Source organism: Crocodylus porosus, unplaced genomic scaffold, assembly GCF_001723895.1.
Source record: "Crocodylus porosus isolate Cpor-Errol unplaced genomic scaffold, CroPor_comp1, whole genome shotgun sequence".
Lineage (NCBI taxonomy): Eukaryota > Metazoa > Chordata > Crocodylia > Crocodylidae > Crocodylus > Crocodylus porosus.
The window spans coordinates 100,916,339-100,940,915 of record NW_017728931.1 but is presented as its reverse complement, the minus strand read 5'-3'; the positions used below and the strand labels follow the sequence as shown (position 1 = coordinate 100,940,915).

The following is a 24,577-nucleotide window of genomic DNA, read 5'->3' as shown; positions in this document are numbered from 1 at the left end:
GGACATAAGGAAGAATTTCTTTACTGTCCGAGCCCCCAAGGTCTGGAACAGTCTGCCAGCGGAGGTGGTTCAAGCACCTACATTGAACACCTGAAGAGTATTCCTGACCAGCAGTGTAGTAGGGTAGAGATCTTGCTCTTCCATGCAGACCTTGTTGAAGTTTGAGAATGGCACTGTCTAGCTCCAAGAAAAGTATGATTTTTAGTTTTTAATCCTCTGATGTGGAATTATAGGGATTTCTTGCTACCTTCGGGGGTGTAGACCACATCCACACGAGCATGGATGTTTTTTTCCCTGGGAACAAGAAGCAGTGGCACACCTTGTGCTGCTGCTACTTGTCCCTGGGGAACGCCCGTGCCATGTGCCCTCTGGCAGGTGGCAGGTTACCTTGGGTGTGGTTGGGGAAGCTGGGGCCACCAGTTGTGCTGTCCTCAGCAGCCTTATCTGGAGTCCTGGGGGCCTTGGGGAGCTGCAAGCATGGCGCTCCTGCAGCTGGGAGCCTGGCTAGAAGCTGGAGTGTGGTTCTGGCCGGCCAGGATCTGGTTTTGGGTGGTGTGCACTATTGCCATGTGTGCTGCCCACTTTTTTAAGGCGCAAGATTTTTTTGACCTCAGGATCTCCATGGGTCAAACCTCCCACCTCTGCTACAAGGGAGCAGCACAGGCAATACCTGAATGTGTGGTGTGTGGCGCTACAGATGAGTCTGCGGTGCCACATGCCGCATATCCATGCTCATCTGGATGAGAGCATATGATGTGACAGCTGTTCCATTAGACATATAATGAGGCAGCCATACAAAGGACTGTGCTGGGTAATTTAGGAGAGCTGCCTCGATCTATGACTGAGTACATATGTTCAGATAATCTGATTCTTCCAGGTTGGTTCTCCTGATAGAAGAAACTTGCCCAAAGATGCCTGAACAGATGTGATATTGAGCCCTTGAAGAGCAGAGAGCTTGCAGTGCTAACACTGCACAGCCAAGGGGCATTGTGCACACATCTTGGCAGGCTCTGAAGACTCCCAAGTCTGCTCCCAAGAGGTAGCTGCAGTGCACAGGGAGCCCTTATTGGCTGACCCAAACTATCTTTTGGGCTGTGCTTCCTTGCAGCACAGTGTGGGGATTGTGAAGGGGGTGTGTTCTGCACTGGAGACGCACTGTCTTCCTGGGGGGAGGTGGGAGAGGCCAGAGCCCCCTGGGATGCTGAAGGACTGTGCTGTGATTTCTCAGAAGAGAATGTGTACAGCTTGCTGTCCCAGGATAAACTGTCTTGGGAGCAATTTAATCCTGGCTGTTGCCAAATTATTTTTCTTCTGGAGTCGCCATTTCTACCCTAGGACAAAAATCCTGAACATCAGCACACTGTCTCAGAAGAAATTGGATATCTGTACATGGCTGCTATATAAAAGCAATGATTCATGGTAGAGGTACAGGGGGATGTTTATTTAGTCACATTTATATCAAAACTGTTACTTCAAAATTCTTATTTTGATGTTTTGTGCTTCAAGGGAACACAAGTAAACAAGCTCTTAGTTATGTCCTACTTATGAAGAGAATTGTTTTTGTTACATCAGTCAGTGTGTTGCCACTTGGGCATAGCACTTGCAATCTGTTTTGTCTCAAAGAGGTACGTATGCCACAAACATTGCATTACTTCTTGTTTGTTTGTTTGTTTTACCCAATAAAATATTAAAGTTGGTAGTTTCTTTTTGTTAGTCTAAGAAACATTGTAAATTCTTTCCACTCAGTATGATCTTACACCTCCTGAAGTAGTTAGCTTGGATAGGGAGGGTAGAATGTGCATGTGCATTTGTGTCATATATATACTCATATGCATATATGTGTATATCTATATATCTGTATATGTGTAGGTGTACACACCTATAAATACATAACATAGTTCTAAAACTCTTTTTCAGCTTTGGCATTTGAATGACAGGGAAAATACACAATCTGTTCTTTATAGACTTAAGATCCCAACGTTACAACCGTACAACTGCTAATCATTTGCACGATTAGTATATAAATATATTTGTTCAGGGATATTGGGGGGGTTACTTTGTGTGTGTTTTATTGCCTCTCTCAGTTTCATATATTTAGCTTGTGATGCTTTGAAGTATGGAAGTATTTCCATAGGTCATAACCTTTTTTCTTTAAGGTTGATGTACAAAAATCTATAATTTGAGCCAAATCTTAAATTTACTGTAGTCATATAAACACTATGCTTTCTTTTCTGTTTAATTTGATGCATTAATATTTTATTTTGTAGGACTCCTTTGCATCTGGCATGTGCAAATGGACATCTAGATATTGTTTCCTATTTAATTGAGAACAAGTGCAAGCTAAATCTCTGTGACAACGATAGCAGGTCACCATTAATGAAGGTATGTAGAATACTTGTTATGATTGTGCCAGATGTATCAGTATTAATTTCTAGTTAGTTACAAGTTATATATTATTTAATATAGGAACATAAGTTGGTGTTAGCATTTGTGTAAAATATGATACTTAATATGTTTAAAATCATCTTCCTTATTTTCAAATTTTATGTTACTTGTAGTAATTCTATTTAAGGTAAAATTTAACTTCTAGAATTTATTCCCTCTTTTTGTGTTATACTTCCAGGCAGTACAATGCCAACAAGAAAAATGTGCAACTCTGCTGCTAGAACATGGCGCAGACCCTAATGTCGTTGATGTTAACTGCAACACAGCCCTTCACTTTGCTGCCTGTATTCCTAATATATCTCTAGCAATAGAGTTACTTGAGCATGATGCTGATATTGATGCACAAAATAAGGTAACTTTACTTTCAGAAAAACAGAATTTCAAACATTATATATTTTATGTTCAGTTTTGGAAGGGGTGCATCCTCATACAAAACCATTGTTCTCATTTTTGGGTTTTTTAGATTTTCAAAGGAGATTCTCTTTTAAAAATCCTGAAGCTAAGAAACTTGGTGCTTGCATTATTACAGCTATAAGTTTACTTTTAAAAAAAGATTATATTAGTGAAGCAGCACCTGTGACAAGGGGGTATGGTCCAACTGAGAGACCCTCTAGTTTTATCATGAAACCTGCATAGCATTTAACAAGTAAGTGTGTTGGCCTTTAAGACGTTGCCAGCATGTTTTTTAAGGGTGACACCTGGCAGCAGTACTGTTGCCAGCAATACCAAGAAGCAGGAAAAAGAACTGAGGCCAGATTTACATGCAGAAAGGTTTTCCTAGTACAGGTATACTGGGGTAACATAACAGTTCCATGAGGAATTTGTAGTGTTGCCCTGGCCTAATAACTGAACCCTCTGCAGTTTTTTTCATAGAGCTGTATCTGTGCATAGCCCCAGAAATTTTCTTGCCATGCTTTTCCAGCATTCAGATGCTTAAAGCTTCAGGATCCTGGATGATATCAGCAGTTCCAGACATTGTAAACAGGGGTATGAAATTAGGAGTTGAATCGATTAAAAGAAATGATAAACCAGGGGTCGGCAACATTTTTGGGAAGAGTGCCAAAAGACCCCACAACTTCAATTTGTAAGAAGTTGGTGTTTCAGGGGTGTATGACAGGGAAGCCACAAGTTGGCCAATCCTTGTCTCAGTACATCTTTGGCTCCTAACCTACCGTCTGCCCCAAGGCACACATGCCAAGCAGAATGCCTTCACGTGCCATGCTCTGGCACCTGTTCCAGGGGTTGCCTGCCTCTGTGATGGACTGTTATCAGCAGCCATTTGGCAATTCTGATTGGCAAAGAAATCAGAGTAAATGATACAAAATTAATAAATGAACTCCCCCCCCCAACTCCTCCCTAGTCTCTAGCTTTGCATTGTAGTCAAAAGTCTTTGGAGAACTTTTCAAGAACCCTAGTAACTTCCCAGCCACTGTGGGGCAGACATCCTAGTAAAACCAAAGCTTGTGGCTATGGAGGGGAAGCCTCTTATCTACAGGAATGGGGACAATGGGGGGAATTAAGTGAGTGTAACCTCCTTTTTGAGAAAGCTGTAATTGTATTTGGTAGAGAGGCCATGACCTGTGAACTGAATTTGAGAATAAAAAATGAAGTAAACTGTGTGAGCATGAGTAATTTGCAACCTAGTAATATTGTGTAGATGTTGATCAAAGTTAATGCTGGGTGATTGGAGCAGGTGAAGGGATATGGATGTGTAGAGAAGCAAAATATATGAGAGCTGAGTCTTGCTGGTTTCTGATCTCCACCTAACCTAGTGTAGCATGGAATTGAGGTTTTGAAGCTTGTGTGTTGTAGGAGAATTCTGAGAATCCAGAGATGTAAAAAATGATGTATTCCTTCTCTTTTCACTTTAATTTGAATAAGAGTTTAGTAATGGACTCTCATGTTACAACTGTGTATTGACAGCTGTATGGTTGGTTGTAGCCATGTTGGTCTAAGGACATAGGCAGGAAGGGTTCTTTGGGTAAATGTGATATTTTTTATTAGATCAACTAAGTAGTTTTAAAAATTGTTCTTTGCAAGCTTTTGGCCATAAACACCCTTCTTCAGGCATCGGGAAAGTCTGCTGGTGAAGACATAACACTAGCAGACTTTTCCCTATGCCTGAAGAAGAGTATTTGTGTTCCAAAGCTCACAAAGAGCAATTTTTCCAACTGTTTGGTCTGTCTAATAAAAGATATCACATTTACCCAGAGAACCTTGTCTGACATTGACAGCTGTCTTAATTTAAGTGAAAAATAGTACTACCTACCACCTTTGTTTTGTTGTCAGTCTCACCATAAATGACATAGATTAAGATGGTTTTAGAAGCAGATCCCATTTATCACTTTTTACCCTATAGATAGTTTCTCTGGGTCAAAATAAAACATTTTACATCAGTATGGGGAAGTTTGTGCTACTGTGGCCTGTGCTATGTCTGTTACAGTTTAAGTTGCATATAGTTGGTTCATGGGACAATTTGAAAATTGCCTGACATATAAGGGGGACTGTAGTGGTTTTGGATTTAACAAATTCAGTCAGTCCTTTGCAGGCTCACAGCCTCTGTTTATTGTCTGTAGTCACCCGGAGCAAGCTCCCCCCTGACAGGAGTCAGTCAATATAAGTATTGGTCACCATGCAAACAAACAACATGTGGTCTCTTTCCATATTACTGGGAGTGCCTGGTATGGGCCATTTCATTCAGCGTTCCCTTTTAAAAAATCAACCTCTTCAAATATATATATTAAGCAATATTTTAAAATAGGTGAGTGTGTATATGTGTGTTATATATCAGTCTATCAAAACTCATTGGTTTTTTGTCATAGGATGGGCACACACCTCTTACCCTGGCTATAACTGAAAATCATCAAGGGATGGTAGAGTTTCTTCTTCAAAAAGGAGCAGATGTACATGCTGTAGATAAGTCTAAGAGGTAAAGTATATTGCACTCTTACCCAGAAGTATGGCTGCTACTTAAATATAAATAATACAACTCCAGATCCTTTCCTGCAGCTCATCTTCCTAAAGTACAGCTCTGAAAAGGTGGCTTAAAACTTCCAATCCCCACCAAGAATCATTGTAGTGTAGGAATGACATGTTCCCACATGGTTTCATTTTATTCTGGCCACTTTTATCATTCCAGAAGAGATGTTATCATGTAAGAGACCCTGTAGTATGAGAGGAATTGCCTCTGAGCTATTCTGACTTAGCTGTATTAAGGACAAGATTTCATTGCCAGCATGGCCCAGAGTGAGGAATGAGTCTCTAATTGTTTTGTTAGAATCTGAATTTAAGTCTAATCACTACAAATGCATTTCTAAAAAGTTCAGTTTTCCCTTTCCTAACCCAGGCTTGTTATAATGAGAGAGTGTTCATCTGAATAGTAAGTTCAGATTATAGTACATTCCACTTTATAGTATTAAGTGACACCCTTAGACATTTTCCTGGTCTCCAGCAAGTAGAAGCCCGTCTCAGTTATGATGGTTTGAATATATTTTACTACACAGTGGGTGCCTGTACATGAGTGGGGAGACTACTCCCCCATCCTTGGATCATGTGTAAAAGTGCCTAGTGGGTGCATCCACATGTGCATTACCGCAATTTACTTAATGCACATTATATTTAGTACTTCTGGGCACTTCTAAATCTGCTCCAAGGGTGGGGGAGGCGGTGCTTTAATTAGAGAGGCTCCAAGACCCACTCCAATCAAACAGTCTGTGATTTGAACTAATGCTCGTTTGACAAGTTTTAGTTTAAGCACCCCCATTGCCATTTTGAAGCACAGGGACACTGATACATGAACCATTAGAGGTTGCTGGCATGTGGTAATTACCACACTCCAGCAGACTTGATTCATCGAGTCTGCTCTTACACATTAATTACAGCACATCGGAGCAGCCTCTGCGCTTGCGTACAGGCACCTTCCACTATGAGGTACAAAGTAAATGTGCATTAGCCTGGCTTAATGCACTAATGCTGCATTAGTCATGCTGTAGTTGGCTGTCCCGACTAAGGCAAACTCTTTTTAAGTGACACTTAATGCACATTAGCTTATTTTAATGCATGGTAAGTAAAAAGCACTTTTTTACATGACATTTTAATGCTCATTAAAAAGGCTAATGCTCATTAAAGAACACGTGTAGATGCACCCTGTAATGTATAGGAAAGCAGGACTTTATTCTTGCAGCAACATCTGTATCTTAAAGTTTGCTATGCTTTTCTTTAATAGGCATGTTTCAGTTCCCTAATGAAATTTTATTTTCACCAGCTCACTAGTGATCATCTGCCTAAAAAAGATTTAGTTTGTACAGTGTAAGACCAGATACATTTGGCTGCTGGAGGGTTTCCTTGACATCAGGTCTATGGCTAACAGTCTCTCACTTCAAGTACTAGTTACAATCAGTCTTCTCTGAAAAATTACATTTCTCTTGAATGGCTATGATCTTATTTGTACATGGGTATAGAAACAGTCTGTGATTTGCTGTGCATGTCCTTCTCAGTAGTGCAGCTTTTGTGATTAAGAAAGAGCTTCCTGATTCCTCTGTAGAAAGTAGTTTGCTTAAAGCCATGTTCAGCTTGAGTGAAAAAATATTTTTTTTCCCTCTTAGATTAAATTGTGGTGAAATTTCACTTGTTAGTTCTGTTTAATTGCATAATTGAAAATGAATAAAGCCAATTCCCTTAGTATTCTGGTACTCTAATTAGGGGAATGAGGTGAAACAGTTCAAGGTAATAATTAATTAGTCAAATAAATGTACTCACTTCACACTGACTTCTAGAAGTTAAGCTATTCTCTGTACATTTGGTGCCTTCATCTTTCTGCCATAGTTCTGTTTCCTGCATAAGGAATTTTAGGAAAGAATTCCCACTCATAATATCACAGTGGTAGGGGCCCTACTATTGACAACAGTAATTCATGTGCATTACAGTAAGGTAAAATTCCATTGGTTAGTCATACCTTATATATATTAGTATTGGCATTACCCGAAACTTTGCTCTGAAGACTGAATACATTCATTGACTTTTTCTGTGCTCTTTTCTCTTATAATGAGAATATTTTGAATGTTTTACTTTCTGTGTTCCGCTTGCATTAGGGGGAAAGATTGGAGGACAAGTAGGAATTAAAGCAATGAAGGTGAAAGATTTTTACTAAATGAATGTATTAAATACAATCCTTTGGTTGTTTTAGGACACCTCTCATGGTTGCTGCTTCTGGTGGAGAGCTTAGTTTAATAAAAATTCTGCTTGAGCATGGTGCAGATCTTTCCCATAAAGATGTAAGTGGATGTACAGCTGAGGATTATGCTCATCTTGGTGGATATTCTGGGTAAGGTTTTACATCTTTTTTAAAAAGGGAAATTTGTCATTGTCAGAACTTCAAGTTTGATTTTTTATAGCAACTTCACAGTTAAGGATCTATTGAGATTTTTATTTAAAGCTGACTGAAATCTCTGTTTCCCTCATTTTTTAATTTAGTGTTCAAATTTAGTGTGCTAACTTATTAAAAAGAGAATTGAAAGTTCCATTGTGGTAATGTGTGCCATAGATATGTATTTATTTAAAGAAACACCTGGGAAATCCCTGTACACAAAAGTCTTAGGAGGTTTGCTAAAATGTGTATGATACCAGTATGCACCACAAAAAGCAAAGAAATAAGCAGTAAAATAATTCATTTTAACATATGAACCTCATTTTTATTTTTCTATAACTATAGAACCTGTGAAACTTATTGCCTCAATAGATCACTGAGACCAAGAGTTAAGTAAAATTAAAAAAGCTGGGCCAGGTCATGAGGAGGCAGGTGGTGAGGGAGGTGGGGGGCAGGCAGTGAGGGGGAATCAGTCACACTGCTGCCCCAGGTGGGCCCCAGGACCCCAGGTAACTGCTGGGGTCAGCATGGGTGCTGGCCTCAGCCTCCCTTACCCCACCCAGGACAGGCTGGCGTGTGCTGGAGCTCATGTGCAGGAGCATGCCCTGGCGCACACAGCAGCAGCACAAATGCGTGCCACTGCTTTTTGTGCCCCTGGAAATCCATGCCTCTGCACATGGGAACACCCCAACCAAGTTTTCTACTGCTACTAGCAAGAATTGTAGTCTGTCTGAAGCAGTTAAAGTTATTAGTGCTTACGCTTCCCTGTTAGTGTTTCAAAACTTCAAGCACACATGATTAGAAATGCTGAATTGGCCCATCTGGAATCCAGTTCACTTGTAGAAGCAGGGAAAAAAAAGTTCTTGCTTGTTCTGCTGTTAAATATAGGCATGCTAGATGAGAAAGTGGAGTGTCAAGATTTCTTCAAGGGTGATGTTCCATTCTTAATACCTCAGGAACCCAACACTGTAGAAAGCTTTATGCTAATGTTTCATTTTACACTCCACCCTGATTTTTAACTTCATGTTGGTAGAGGCTTCCTACTTAAGAAAATGCCATCTTTGTTAAAAGATAACTTAGTTAAATGTGCATGACCACTCTCTGTGGTATATGTAATCTCCTAATTACACACTGTTTTTTAGTAAATCTGTAATATTAAATGTTAGAAGGCCTAGGTCCTTTAAATATGAAAGTCCCTCTGTATTCTGTTTTACCTGTTATCTTACATATCAACAAAACACTATCACACTAAGGTCAAGATCCCACCATTTGATCTACATATATGTGAAATTCCATTGATTTATTAGGGTGTGTCTGCAGACCAGATTGCAGGTATATATGTAAATTATTAAAGTATATATATTGAAAAATAACAGCTGTTGACATTTAGAATTCCAACTGTAGTCTCTAATAAAATATTATACTTTTTTCTTTTATAATAATTAATTAATATTATTGTCACAATAAAAGTATAAATTGAAATGCCATTATTCTTACCTAATGCATTTTCTTTCCTTCTTCATGTAGTCTTGGTAAGCAACTTTCTGAATATGCCAGATGGAAAACTGTGGAAAAGCCTTCTCCAGGCAATAAAAAAGGCATGTCAGTGTTTAGCAGTCCAGACAGGTTTGGAGATCTTGGTTATGCTCTGGGTGCACCTGCCACAGATAAAGAAGGTAGGATTGGTTGAGTGGATGAGAAAAATGGCTGCTATCTCTTCTCTTGTTTGGAATGTATTATTAAAGCATGTCCTATTTATAAAACTATAACAACTGGAACCACCTGCAGAATGAACAAATTTGGTAACTTGGAAGATTTGTGTCTCTCGCCTATCCCTAGCTGATAGTTGACTGTATCAGGCTCTTGAGTTCGTTTTGTTTTTCTCATTTTCTTGCTCGATGTGATATGCATGCCCTGTCAAAGAAGTTCAGCCTTTCACTGTTTAGATTTACTTAGAATATTTACAAAACAATCCAATTATTTATATGTGGGGCCTGAAATTTCTGGGGGGGTTTTTCAGGTAAATAATTTTTCTTGCTATCTGCCCCCTTCTGATGTGTTGGCTTAGTTTACCAAGGACTACAGGTTGATCTGTGCATTAAGTTGGAGATTTTTTTCTTTCTGTAGTAAAGGGAGGAGTGAGAAGTTCAATTGAAGAATAGCACGCTCTGTAATATGGCTTCTACAGAATGTGTGTGTATATTTGTATATATTATATACACAAACAAATTAATTGTTCCTATCTTTTATTTAAATAGCAGGAATCGATTCACTTTTATTTCTCACTGGTAGTGAAAAATTTCAGTGAGTGGAATGGTTATGCTGCTGTGAAGATGTTTGATGTTACAAACTATTTCTTTGAAGTGTATATATCTTCATAAGGAACAAAAATATGGTTTTCATGTATACATTGTGTCCTTGGAAGAAATAAGGTACATTATGGAACAAAGTCCTGTTTGGTTGTTGACTCTTACATCAATGTATGTTTCCAACATGGTGATGTCAATTGATTGACATCATCTTAACACAGATGATACACAAATAACGAATGACATAATGAAGAAAAGATGTTAAATAAATACTGTATTTACTTGAATTCAAGATGAGGGTTTTTTCCCTTAATCAGCACGGGGGGAAAAAAGATCCTCGTCTTATAATTGCATACAGGGAAAGCTCATTAAATACATTGTGTATCATTAAACTGCTGCCAAAAGCAGCATGTTCTCATTAGTGGAAACCAACTATGAAGCTGATTAAGTACAGCCAACACTGAGTATGACTATAAAATACATGGCCCACATGGAGCAAATATACTGATGGAAACTTTTTTTTAAGGAAAATTATTCCTGTCCCAAGTCAAATCAACCAAATCGGTTCTAAATTTGTGAGACTCATTCAAGAACCATATGTGGCCCTGCTACCAGTAAGCATCCTTCACCCCCACCTAGGGCCTCAGATGCTTCCAAATCCTTTGGTGAGCATCCTACAGGCAGGCCCAAGCCTGGGGGCTTGAGGTTCAGGTGCCCCTGCGTTTTGCATAACCCTGCCACGTTCGTGGTTTTCCTCTGCCAGTAGGAAAGCCACCTTGGTGGTCATGGTATGTCCTCTGCCAGTTAACTTACTACATAATATATATGGTAGTAGCCACTGCACTCAGTGACCCTCAGCACTAACTTTTTTCAAGTCATAGTAAGCCACTGCAAAGCATATATTTTGGCGTCCTCTTCATTCTCACAGCTGAGGTATGCCTTTTCTTCCCATTTCCAATTATTTCTGTTTCTTCACTAGCCTTAAGTATCTGGCAAACATCACCAAGCAGGACCCCAAACAGTTCACCTAGAATCCTTTTGTTGCCCCTTTTCTCAGCCTGTTACATATTATTGGTACAGCTCCACTCTCCATGAGGTGGAGCCAGACCAGGTTGTCTTATATCTGATCCGCATATAAATTTTCAGAGGGTCCCAGGACACACCGGGGCTAATTAGTAGTACATGGATTCTTTGTGTGGGTATCTGGAGTATACACACATGCTAAGCAGTGCTGTGCTGTGGGGTCACCAGGACTTTAAACTCCGGTGAGGCCCAGCCCAGTGAACTATGTCGTAAATCATGAGTCTTTTGGCTTTGGACTAATACCAAGCATAGCTTATGCTGGCTTTGGACTAATACCAAGCATAGCTTATGCTATGTAAGAAGGGTCAAGGGAGGATTTGAAGAACTGGAGACCCATAACACTCCTGAACTTCAGCTATGAACTAGTAGCCAGAATCCTTGCCAAGTGTTTTAAGTCTGTTTATAGGTACTGTGATTCACAAAGACCAGTTGTGCACGGTGCTGGAGCAACAGATTCATGGAGCCCTGCTGTAACGGTGGGGTGCACTGTGATGTCAGTAGGGTAGAGGGCTGAATACTGTTGTGCTGAATCCCAACTTAAAGAAAGCCTACTACCAAGTGTCTCAGTGTTTCCTGTTTGAAGAAGATAGGGTCCCCCCAACCTTCATTACCTGGATAAAGATGCTGTACACCAATGTGAGCACCAAGGCACTGGTAAATGGTTTTCTGACCGCCTTGGTCACAGTGGAGTTTGGTGTCTGGCAGGGCTGCCCACTCTCCTGATCCTTTTGATTTGTATGATGGAACTGCTAGTCTAGCAACTCAGATGAGATTGCTACACTCATATGAGTGGAGTGAAGATCCCCAGGGGAATCAAGGCAGAGACAAAAGTCCTAGCATTCATGTATGACCTCAGCACCCTGTGCAGTGACAAATGGTCAGTGGAAATACTGTTTCAACACACACAGGTATACAGAGTGGTGGCCGAGGCCAAGCTCAGTGGGAGCAAGAGTACCTGCCTGGTACTGGGTAAACTCGGAGACCTGTCAGCCCTGGGGGATCTCCATTCCCCATGATGGGATGAAGATCCTCAGGATGGAGTTTGACCCAGAGCTGAACAGACAGAGCCTTGGGAAAAGACCAAGGCCAAAGTCAAGCAGAGACTGGAACTGTGGAACACGTGCTGCCTGTCAGTGGGGGTGAAGGGGTGTGGTATGTGGTGGTGTTGCTACCAGTGTTTCTGTATACTGTACTGGTCTTCCCCCTGCCCCAGGAGAAAATCATCCATAGAATCCAAAGAGCTATGTGAATATTCAGGGGCTCCAGAAAGAGGTTGTGAGAACCACACCATACAAGACTAAATGGACTGGGGGCTGAAGAGTGCTGAACATCTTGCTGTTCCTGTGGGCCACATACACAAGCCAGATCTGCAAACTGGCAACCAGAGCAGAATCCAAAATGGCATGCTGCATAAGATACTTTGCAGGGCATCTGCTGTGATATTGGCTGCCCAACTCACCCTGCAGACCTTGGAGCCAACGTGGTCTTACAGGGTCTTGGAACATTTCTGGAACAAATGCGAGCTGGACAATAAGGACCCAGTGGCCCAAGTGAAACCACTATAAGATGCAGGAGATGACTTGAACTGCCTACTGGGCACTCTTCATGTGGGCACTGAGATACAGGGGCAGAGAAGCTCACCAAACTGTCCCATGCAAATCTGCCAGTGGAAGAAGGAAGCAATCGACCACCTCCTCTGGAACTGCCTGTATGCCAGGAAGGTGGAGGACAGTAATCGTCCAGGGGTCAAGACCCTCCCGAGAAAGGCAGAGTTGTTCAGATACCTGACAAAGTAGCAATGGACCCTGACAGCCTGCTTGAACCAGTGCATCTCCTGCTTCAGGAGCATGCTGTGGAAGATCAGGAACCTGGTCAGATATAGGCACATGGACTTCCAAGTCAAGGACTGCATCAAAATGGGAGTGAGTGAGCTACAGGTGTACTACAAGAAGATGAAAGAAAAAATTGGGTAGAAGACAGTGAAGGACTTATGGAAGAGAAAAGATTGCCACAGACCGTTCAGAAGTGGGACCTTCAGAGAGAGTGATGACGACAGCGATGACAATAGTGATGATGGTGATGACTATGACAATAACAAGTGAAAAGACTGGGGAAACAGGTGCAGGATTTGGAAGGGGGGAGGAAGGTGAAGGAAGAGGGTGCTGAGGTGGTTTTCTACATGATTGTGATGGGTAAAGAGGATAGTGATGGGTATGTGGATGTACAGTTGCAACTATTGTAACAGGGATGATGATGGTTTATTTGTAGGTGTGTGTCATGGACTGTTAAGTGAACCAGATCAGCCATGAGACAGAACTGTAACGGTACAGGAAGATGTAGATATATACATAGGTATAGGGAGAGATATAAATAAATATTATTGGAAAAAAAAATAGCTTGTACTACATGCATAGTTTTTGGCTAATATGTTGGCTTCTTGGCCTTTTGGCTAAGATCAAGTGAGACTGGGGGTATCTGAACCCCAAGCTCTCCAGCCCTGGGGCTTGCATGTAGGATGCCTCTCTGGATATTGGGAATTTCCAAAGCCCCAGACTGCTGGGTTTGGGAGGGGGAGAATACTTGCTTAATGGTAGAGCCATGCAGACTTGACGATTGAGTTCTGCTCAGTCAATTTTTGGAACTTGACTATTGGGCTTTGCCCAATTGAATTTGGAACTGATTTGAAACTGATTTGGCCTTGGAAAAAAATTTCAAAAACATACTTTGTACTATATATAAGTAGGTATGAAAGTGCTGCTTTAATGTGTGTTTTGTTTATGGAGTACTTCTGATGATGCTTTTTACTTTTTTTGAAACAGCAGCAAGCTTTAATTCTGAATGACCTAAATCTATGGGTACTTGTAGTAATTTGCCTATATGGCAAATTATGTTTATTTCAGGGTCAGGTTTTTCAAATTATCTCCTCACTTCCCCATGCCAGGGAGTGGGGGAAGGGACTGCACATGGAAGTGACAGTAAGGAGTGGGGGGGAAGGGACTGCAGGGACAAGAAGATGGGGGTGGGGCAAAGGGGAAAGGGGCTGTGTGATGCACCCTTTCTTCCCCCCACCCATCCCCAATTTATTTTCCTTGATGTAGCAGCAGGACAGGGACAAATTCAAGGCCAGCTGCAAAAAATATATTCTGTACCTGGAAAATGATAGCAAATCTATAAATTTGTTATAATGTCAACTCAGTGTCTCATACATGTATTGAGATGTCATCTTATATTCAAGTAAATAGAGTAAATATGTAAAAGAATCCTCTGCTGCAAGGATGTCCAGCTGTTAGGCAGCCAGGGACTGGGCAGCACAACTGGGCTGTCCTCTGCCGCGCAGGCAGCTTAATGCGCGCCCCCTCCCTGTACATACAGTGCAAGCAGCCTGGCTTCTCCTTTCCTGGCCTTGCACACCATGCAGGAAGTCCAGCCCCCTCTTCTTCATCTGTGTATGCCTCATGGACAGCCCATCCCTCCTGCAACACAGCCCCCTGGTACATTCTCTAAACTCCCCTCCATTAGGCATCTGCCTACCTGCAGTAGAGGTAGCCTAGCTCCTGCCTTCCTCGCATGTAGTGAAAGCATCCCAGCCGGCATCCAAACTGCACACAGCTTAGGCAGCCCACACACCTCTTACTGCACTGCACCACCCCTAGGAGCAGGAGCAAAAAGTACAAAGAAGCTGGAGGAGGGCAGGGGACCCTGAAGAATACAGCTACCATGACAGGGAATGGGAGATGCATACTAGCCTTGCCAGGAGACGATAGGCCATGTGCTAATCTTTCAGAACTGCCTAGTTGACAGCTCTGCTGTACAGACTTCATAAAATCCAGTCTACCAGCGCAATCTGATGAAACGCTAAAAATATATGATACAAACAGGCCCCATTATGAAGTTCCCTTTATAAAGTAGGAGCAGTATAAACTCATATTTGCTGTATTTTAAAAGCAGATGTTACATTGCACATGATACTGTATAATATCACAAATTTTTATGGTGCAGTAAGTGCTCTTGAACAGATGGACTTGAAGTTCAGCTAATTACAGTTTTTGAAAATGCATGAAAACCTTGTGGGACCCCAAGCTGCATTGTAAACTGCCCACAGAGTGCCAACTCTCCCATGCTTAAAACATTTTGCTCAAAACTGTTACATAGTTCCTTGTTGATTGATATCACCAAAGGAACATGTCACTCATGTCAGTTCATCAGCACTTGATTCTAGCAGATCAGCAGTTGATTCTAGCACTTTTGGATCCTAGTGGCTCCTTATTTGTTCCATACTTTGCCTCTTCTTGTTCCTGGCCTAGCTGTCTAGGTGGTATTTCAGGAGCTGTTTTTTTAGTGCCTGCTTTGTTGTCCTTTTTTTTTCATTGTTGTCATTTTAGCCATAACCATGCAGTATATCTGAAAAATAACACAGGGATCAAGTTTGACTCTTAACAACCTGAATCACTTCAAATAAATGGGCAGATGAGAGACAGTTTAGGCCTGCTTTGTATCTCAGGCACCAGTCTCAATTGTAAAATGGGAAGAATAATTCATCTTGGAACTCATTTGAAAATTAGCATCATAGATTCAAATTGATGCAAAGTTTTGTAAAATGCTTTCCCCATTTGTCCACAAAACTGCTAATTTTTTGTCAAGTATTTTGTAGATGGTGACAAGTCATTACTATCACTCGCAGCCTAGAAATGTGGGTCTATGTGCTTAGGATCCTGATTTCTTACTTCCTCCTTAACTATTCTGTCACTGTAAAAATAGGATCTTAAAAGGCATCTGTCAAGTCCAGATTGTCCAGATTTTTTTTTTCTGGCAGAGAATATCCAGATTCTAAATTTACCATGCAATGAAAGAAAAATATTATTTGAAACATCACAGTTCTAGTGTTTGATAAAGACAGTTTTCAACTTAGCCTACTATATCCATGATCGCAGATAAAAATAACTAATGGATTGAATAATAGTGGCCTAATTGCCCTGCCATGAGAGAACCTACAACATACAACACAGACATGGGGAAGAAAAGTTAGTGAGGGAACCTTGTAGCATTTCTGTTTGAATTCTTTGAGGTCTTAAAGGCTCTTTCTACTTCCCTTTCAGGACCTAAAAGAAGTTTGAACTAGTAGTGTGAGAATGTAGCCCAGCACCTGGGGCAGTGGTTGCACATGGGGGCAGGGGTAACCTTCAATTGCCATTGCTGCTGTAATCATGCAGCTGTGCAAAAGCCATGTTTTTTTCACATGGCCCTCCCTACCGTTGGCGGTTGGGGCAATTGCCCATTATCCTAGCAGACGTTCAGACTCATTTATTTAGAAGTACTAAGATTATGCATTGGCTCTGGGGAAGCTGCGTCTTCTGCTGCCTCTAGAAGTATCTTTTCTACCTCATAGCACACTGTCAGAAAACCAGCATTCAGCTCCAGTCTGAACTATTTTTCTTGGGCATTTCCTCAGGAGTTGGTGGAGGTCAGCCTGTATCCTGTTTTTTCCCATGTTCCGGGAAAAAATCCTCTTCTAATGTGTTGCTCTGGGGTAGAAAGGATGCATTCACCATTTCAGTGGGATTTATGAAGGACCACAAATGAGCATCGAATGCAGGTCCCATTATCACTGAAAGCATAAATGACAAGACAGTGATTTAAAGTGCGCTGATTTAAAACAATGGCTTTATCAACGAGTACTAGAAACATACTTAAGCAACCAGTGTCTGTGAGTAGATGGTTTCACTTCCTAATTGAGGATGTGCCCTGAATTTAAACGTGGTATGTTGAAGGCAGGCTTTTCCAGTACAATACCTGGAGCATGAAGCTTCAAATTTTAGCTTACTACCACAGAAACAGTACAGTTTTAGTACACAATACTTTTCAAAAGTTTTTAGGTCTGTCATCAGGCAAATACTAAACTACTATATAGACACTGTTTTTTATAGTTCATGTATGGAGTAAAATTCATACCTGCACTCCATGGATTGGGTTTTGCTAAAAAAAACCCCTAAATAAATAGTTTGCAATATTTTAGGATTGTACAAGTTCAGGGAGGCATTTGTAAAATACAAATCTTGTAAAGAAGTGTTTAAAAAAATTGAAATGATATTTCAATTTATAGAGAGCATATTGAAAATTAACTATTTAGCTTCTTTCTTCAATAGTCTGTACAAATTGCATTGCTTTTTGAATTCAGTACTCTCATAATTGTTAAATACTTAATAGCCAGCAGGTATGTTTCTTCCACTGTTTTATATTTCTATATACATTTATTTCCTGCTTTCCAAATTTATTTTCTGATTTCATTGTTTCATCTGTCCTTTCCATGCCTTTTCCTATATATAGAAATGCAGCAATCTCCCAACCAGACATCAAGAACAAGAGATTCAGGGAAAGGTATTCTATATAATAAGCTTTCCAGTGTGAAACATGTCATGCCAAATATCAAAACTTGTATACACATTTGTATTTAGTATATTTGTTCAAATCCAAGTTCCTATGTTAATAGCTGTCAGTGTGCTGGAGGCAATATCTTTTATAAGACCAACTAGACAGTTGCAAACATTTTTTTCTTTATTTACAAGCTTTATGTCAATAGTTTACTTCTAGTTATTAAATTGTTTTTAGTTTGGGTTTTTGTTGTTATAATTTTGTGTGACTCCTGTAGTATTGCAAAACTTTGTGTTATTGTTTTTCATTTAAGCCTACAAATTTGATCAAGATGGATTTGAACGAAAATCCATGTCTGAAGAACAATCAACAAGCTACCTTATCTGAATTCTGATAGAAAAAAATAAAAATAAATTGAGAACATCCTCTTCCGAAGAAATAACATATTTCACTGAAACTACTTGCTTTGGAACATTTTAGCAATAAAAAATGATATTGTTAGTACTTTCACTTATCCCCAAAATTGAAGTTACAACTGGCAAGAGTGATGCTGTAGATGTAAACAATAAACTAAAGTATAAATTTCTATTCAGATAATGAAAAATAATCAGCCAGACTCCAAAATAAGCTTTCCGGGATTAAAACAGGAGTGCTGGAAATGGTCTGTAGTTAAGTAGTTGACATACTGTAATTATCATATCAGTGTTGAGTTTTCTGGCTGTGTTATGTTTATCAATCTTTTACTTAACATGAGTTTTTGATGTTTGATTTCCATGGAAATCATTTTGGATATGAAAGTCAGAAAAGGCAAAATTATATTGGCTCATTTAGCAATAAAATCTGAAAAACAGCATGTAATAGTGCTTGAGTATTGTCCAGTGCACAGAAGAGTGTTTACAGTCCCTTCCTAAAGATTACATTTTCTTAGTTCTTCTTAAATATCTCCACAATTGTGATGGCTCCACAATTTGAAAAAATGGTTGCTTATTACAGTATCTTAAATACCGGTACAGGTTATTCCCTTTCCACTTGTGAGGGTTTGCCAGAGTGCAAGATGTTTCACTTGCATCTCATTCATTCTGAATGGGCTAAGTGGGTGATAGAACTGTCTCATTCAATTTTGTGCACCATTTATAGATTCTCTTTTAAGTTCAAATTTTTGGATTCGGATTAAACCTGCTTTATGTTCTGCTTATGTTTTACAATAACACTGATTAGAGTATGGGGATCAAGTGTAGGATGTGGTTTAATATACTATCAGTGTGCAGCACCTACTCCAGATATTAAACCCTAAAAGTTTCTGTATATGAATTAGCTCTCTTCTGAATTTTTTAAAAGTCTTAGAGGTTATCTTCCACAGAAACACGCAACCAAATTTACATTTGCTTGATATTATTTTGGACTGTGGTGCGAAAGAAGCTACAGAACAGGAAACATCATTTGTTGCTTTCTGTGACAGCATTTTTCATCTGACAGACTAGTTATTTAGAGAATATATTTCATTCATGCTACTCTGGATTAAGATGTCTATGTAAAATTCATCTTGGAATTACTTTGATGTTTGCACATGCTAAATATTTTTATAAATTGTTGGCAACTTCAGAGTGTTATGCTTTCAATGCTAACATGTATTTTTTAATCAATATTTGAACAGTTATAGATGACCTTTCCCAAGGAGACTCAGTAAGGTAAGATTTAAAAGATATCTGACATGTTTTAGCAAACCTTGAAGAGTGAGAGAGTCTTATTTTTACTTTTATGTTTCTTATTTAAGAAGTTCTGAAAAAGGTGAAGGTGATGACAGCTGGCTTTCTTCAGAAGAAGAATTAGATTTTACCCCCAAGGTACAGTGCTGTTCTGAAAAAAAAATTGGTTTTCTTCATAAAAGACACAGCTTCTATACACTTATTTAAATATGGAAGATTTTAGCTAAGTTTATTTCCCTATGCTTGAAAGACTGTACTTCTAATAAGGCATAACACGTTTTACAAATATAATTTTCCTAATTTTTACCATTTCTATTTCTACCGTGAACCCATCTATAAAAAAAAAATTTCATTATGGGGTAGTTAGACAAAGTGTGAAGTTACCTATTGACTGAGGAAGATTAGGTTGTTCTTGTGCTCAGTTGTATTGCAGCTATTCTGGGGTTCTACAACAGGATTAGTGTAGATATATTTAGATCTGTTTGGAGGGACATGGCAAAAGTATCTTCTCTTTAGAAATGGCAGGATTTCTGTATTAATTGCCATTGCTAATGTATCTAGAGTCAAAAAGTGCAAGTTGTCAAACAGTTCAGGTGACTTTCTTAGATGCCTTCCACAGACAGTTCTCAGGTATCTACCATTTTCTTTAGAAGATTTCAAAAGCTTTAAGAGTCATTAATAGTGTTTATATGATGGAGAATGATGTAATTGCAGTAGGAGCAGCAGAATCTATATACTGTTTTTTATGATCATGACCATCTTAGATGGGATCTAATTCATCTGGCTGAGGTGTTTGCATCATTCTAGGAGGCCTAGCTGGAGGAAGCAATTTATTTCTGGATGAAGGAAATCTAGATTATGAGGATATGTCTACCACAGAGACATATACCTTGATGACCTGCTTGAATAAGTCTCCATGGCATGAGAGGTATGGGTATGTAAGATCAGGATGGAGGGATACAGTCAGTTTGGACCCTCTTCAATTCATGTCTCTTGATGCGTGGAAGAGCGCCCTGAAATTTGGCTTGCATTCATGGATTGACCTATGGGATTGAGACATAACTCACTGGGAGAAGGCTTCCTGCTATTGACTAATAAGGAAGAGCAAACAGTAAGCTTCCTTATGAGGAGGACACTGTCTGAGAAACTTAGGAATGTTGAGGAGACTGGAACAATCTTCGGTGAGATAGTGTTGGTGGAGGTTGACACAGTATAATCTTCATTTTTATTATCCTTGGATCTAGTACTGACAGAGTCTTGGAGCTGTTATCAATGTCAACTCAGTGTCTTAGGCATAATAGCCAAGTCTCCAGAATTTGTAGGTGATACCAAGGTGGCAGCATGGAGAACATAGCTGATGTTGGATTCATCTCTGTCACGGGGTGGTGTCCTAGGGGTGGCCGTGATCTCCCCTAGCCCCCTACTGTGCCAAGTTTGCGTTAAAGGACCCTCGTTCTTGCCTGCCACATCTTGATCTTGTATAAATTAAAGGCAGGCTGCCTTTCATCTCCTTGGCCATGGTTCTTCCTGCTACCCCGAGTCTTGTTCTGGTAATGGGGTTCCGTGCACCCCAGCCTCATGGGCTATGCGTGGCTCCATCCACTCCTTTACCACGCCCCAAGCCTTGCTGATGTACCAGACGTTGTTTGGTCTGTCTCTCACCACGCCCTCTCTGGTGCTCTGGCTTTCCAGAGCCTTGTCTCTCACCGCGCCCTCTCTGGCACTCTGGCTTTCCACAGCCATGTCTGTCACCGCCCTCTGGCGCTCTGGCTTTCTGCAGCCTTGTCTCGCAGCTGTGCCCTCTGGCACTCGCCAGTCGCTGCCCTCTTGCTCTGAGGCTTCTCACGCTCAGGTGGGCTCAGGTGGCTGTAGCCACGCCTGGTCCCAACTCTCCTCCTCTGAGTCTCAAACCCCCGCAGATGTGCTCAGGTGGTCGTAGCCGTGCCTGGCCCCTTTGCTCTAGAGCTGGAGTCTGCGCACCCCAAAATGCTGTGCTCTCTCTGGCACTGGGGTCCCCACACCACTGGGGGTCCCCTGTGAGGCTGCCTCCAACCCCTAATAGCCTCACTCAAACCACCGGTTGTAAACAGTAAATAGCTCAAGCCCCTAGGCTACAACATAAATTCAAGCTGCTTGGCTACAACATTAGTCCCGCCACATCGGGGTGCTCTATCCTTCCTCCAGTCTCGAAGTGGTACCTGCTGTCTAGCCTCTCCTCTTTGTTCAGTCTGGCAAAGCTCCTTCCTCTATGGCTGCTGGCAGGGAACTGCTTGCCTGGCCCCAGCCTGGGTTTAAATGGGAGCCAGACCCTGCCCCTTCTGGTCAGCTGACTCCCACCGGTTATCCTGGCAACCTGCAGCTGGGCTCCTTACTTGCTGCTCCACAAGTAGCAGGCACCTCAGTGCTCTGTGACACCTCCCCTCTTTATAGGAACAGAGTAGCAAAGTGCTCTGTGACACACCTCCCCTCTTAAGGTTCGCACTCACTGGGCCGAGCCTTCATTCTCATCTTCCACACGTGTTTTTCCTTCATTCTGTTAGGTCTAGGCTCTTGTTCTTCGACCATACAGATGTGCAGGGGCGGAGGTTTTAAGGTGCCTCCAACTCGCCTTTTACCCAAGGTGCACCATGCGGGATTTTATGGGATTAGCCCCGCCACAGGCAGTCCCCGCACACTAGCCGACCTTGGTAAATCAGCTCTCCATTGGTCAAGCTCCAGCCTACCTTTTGGGGTTCTTTCTGGCCCTTCTATGTTCCATCCCCATGCACCCTGGTCTCTTTCTCGGGGCAAATTGTGGGGTCTTTTGCCTGTCTAAGACTCCCTGGAGATCCTGAAGCCTTCCCCAGATCTCTCACTGTCTGTTCAGCGCTTTCTGGGCATACTCCTCTTTCCAAAACTCTACTTTTCCCTGGCCAGTGGGTTTTCCCCCAGGCCCCTTATAGATTTTCACGTAGGCCACTCCTCCATCTTTTCCTTCAATAACACTTCTTAGCATCCACCACCCGACCTGTCTAGGGATGTTACTCACATAAATCTGTGGCGTTTTATCCGGCCCTCATCCCCTCTTTGGAGGTTGTCCCTTCTCCTCAACTCTTGCCCTGGTTGCCCCTTCTTTTGCTGGGCTCAGCTGGGTCTATCCTGGACTGTTGCTGCCTTAGGCGCTGGACCATTTGCATCTCGTCATGGAGAGGTCCACCTTCCTGGGGAAATCTGTTCATCCTTTTTTGTTGTCTCCACGTCTCCTAAGTCGGCCCCAACTGGCTGGCCTTGTCTGGGGGCTGCACGTCCTTCGTTGCCTTGCAGCAGGAATAGCTCTCTCAGCTGCTGTCTTAGCCAGCCCATCTCTTGTGTATGCTGCTCTACCCATTGGTCCCATCTCTTATTCCAGCATTCCAGGAGGGCTTGGCAGGACCTCTTCTTGTAGGGCTGTAAGCTTCGTCTCTGCTGATCCTTTCTCTGGACTGCTCCTCTGCAGTGGCCCTGGTCTGGCCTCCTCTCTTGGATTCTCTGGGCCTCGGCATCCAGGGAAATTCACCTGTTCTGGAGGTTTCCGGCCCTTTAGCCGTGCGGTCGTTAGTTGTGCCTCCACTTCCCTCAGCGACCCTTTCACCACCTCCATCTCCTGATGCTGCTCTTGGCATTCAGTCTTAACCACAGTCACCACTAGTTGGGCTCCTAGCGTCTCCAGCCGCTTTCGCATCACATCTGCAAACCTCACCGCTGGGGCTATCTGTCCTACTTCTGTCTGTGTTGCTACCCCTGGCACCTCTGGCTCCCCAGGACTTCGGCCTTTCGTAGCCGTCTGACTGCTTGCCACCCGTAGCGTTTTGTTCTCTGCTTCTAACTCCTGGATCTGTTGCCTTAGAGTTTGCATTTGAAGCTGTGACTGCTCCCTCTCTGCGTTAGCCACTGCCTCTTTGGCCAAGCTGTCCTCTAGGAGTATTTTAAGGAGCTGTACTTGTTCCCCAAGGTGGTCTTTTTCCATCTTTCCACTCTGTAACTGGGACTATAACCCATCTCTCTCTTTTACCTTGGCCTCTAACTCCTTTTCAAGGGACAGGTTCCGATCGTGCAACACCTCATAGTTTGCCATGTAAGCCTTTACCTTCTCCATCTCCTGCGTGATGGCAGGCACCTCAGTGCTCTGTGACACCTCCCCTCTTTATACTATCTGCGTCAGTCTCTAATTTGAATTCCATCATCGTGGATTGTATCAGTGTAATATCTGAATATACAGAAGTTTCAGTGACTAAACTTGTCTTGCATGGTGCTTGCTGATGCCAAAGGACATGCATTAGGCAGTAGTGCTGAACTTCAGTATAGGTCAAACTTCAAAGGAAAGACTGTGGATGAGTTATAAGTATGACAGCCTATATACTGTGCTACCGAAGAAGGAATTTGCTGCTGAGTTTGGACTACTAATAGTTCTTTCTGCCTTAGCCAGTAGGAGGAACTGACTGGGGCCTCCCAGTAACTGTGAAGATTGGAGCACTAGAAGGGATATCTCTAATATGACCGCTAGTCCAATCTGGTTTGTGAGTAGTTCAATCACCTTTCAAAGCCTAAATCTGAATTGGGATTGTCTGACATTGATTCCTCTGCAGAAATCATTTCAGGCAAGCATTTCTGGCTTTTTAGGCCTGTTGGGAGAAAAATTTGCAGATGGAGCAATTGTAAAGAATGTGGCCTTCTCAAATGCAAAACTGGTGTTAAGAGATGTAACATTCATACTGCCTTAGAGATGTAGCAGGACTTAAGTTGTCGATTTTTCCTCAACAATAAGGTCAGTGATTTGGAGCTGAAAATCCTGTTTTTTTGCCTATTATTTTACATTTTGTCAACTGGATAAATAAAATACAATTTTAAGTATTAGAGTGCTAGGATCACAAGCTGAAGCTGCTAATTCTTGTCTGTTACAGTGGTGGCAAGAAGGAAGTGAGTAGCAAGGGGGCCCATTTGGTTATTTCTGCCCTGGAATGGCAAATGCATATAAATATATGCAGAGCCTGGGTGTAGTCCCAATGGTCACTCTGATCAAAAGAAAATTATCTTATCTTACTTACAACGTGGTCCATTTGGGTGCATACTGTGAGATTTTTTGTGTTTCAGAAAACTGCTAATAGTCGTGATTGGAGGAATTGGCATATAAAGAAGTAGCTTATTTATTTTACAGAGTATGAGGAGGCTCATCTGGATCCACCATACTGTGTAAAAATAAATTCTCCAGGAGTGACTGGGAATAACGGTCACAAGCTGGCAGAGGATAGGTTTAGGTTAGATATCAGGAGGCGCTACTTCAC

General features: G+C 41.6%; 1 protein-coding gene across 1 annotated transcript in view; it reads left to right on the top strand.

The window, feature by feature from the left end:
• ANKRD26 (ankyrin repeat domain 26) overlaps positions 1 to 24,577 on the top strand; it is a 119,281-nt gene that overhangs the window by 7,073 nt on the left and 87,631 nt on the right. The window contains exons 3-10 of the mRNA XM_019543428.1: positions 2,268 to 2,382; positions 2,624 to 2,797; positions 5,268 to 5,374; positions 7,631 to 7,768; positions 9,338 to 9,486; positions 17,527 to 17,577; positions 19,226 to 19,259; positions 19,346 to 19,415. Coding sequence (XP_019398973.1) covers positions 2,268 to 2,382; positions 2,624 to 2,797; positions 5,268 to 5,374; positions 7,631 to 7,768; positions 9,338 to 9,486; positions 17,527 to 17,577; positions 19,226 to 19,259; positions 19,346 to 19,415 — 838 coding nt within the window. The remainder of the gene's footprint in view (positions 1 to 2,267; positions 2,383 to 2,623; positions 2,798 to 5,267; positions 5,375 to 7,630; positions 7,769 to 9,337; positions 9,487 to 17,526; positions 17,578 to 19,225; positions 19,260 to 19,345; positions 19,416 to 24,577) is intronic.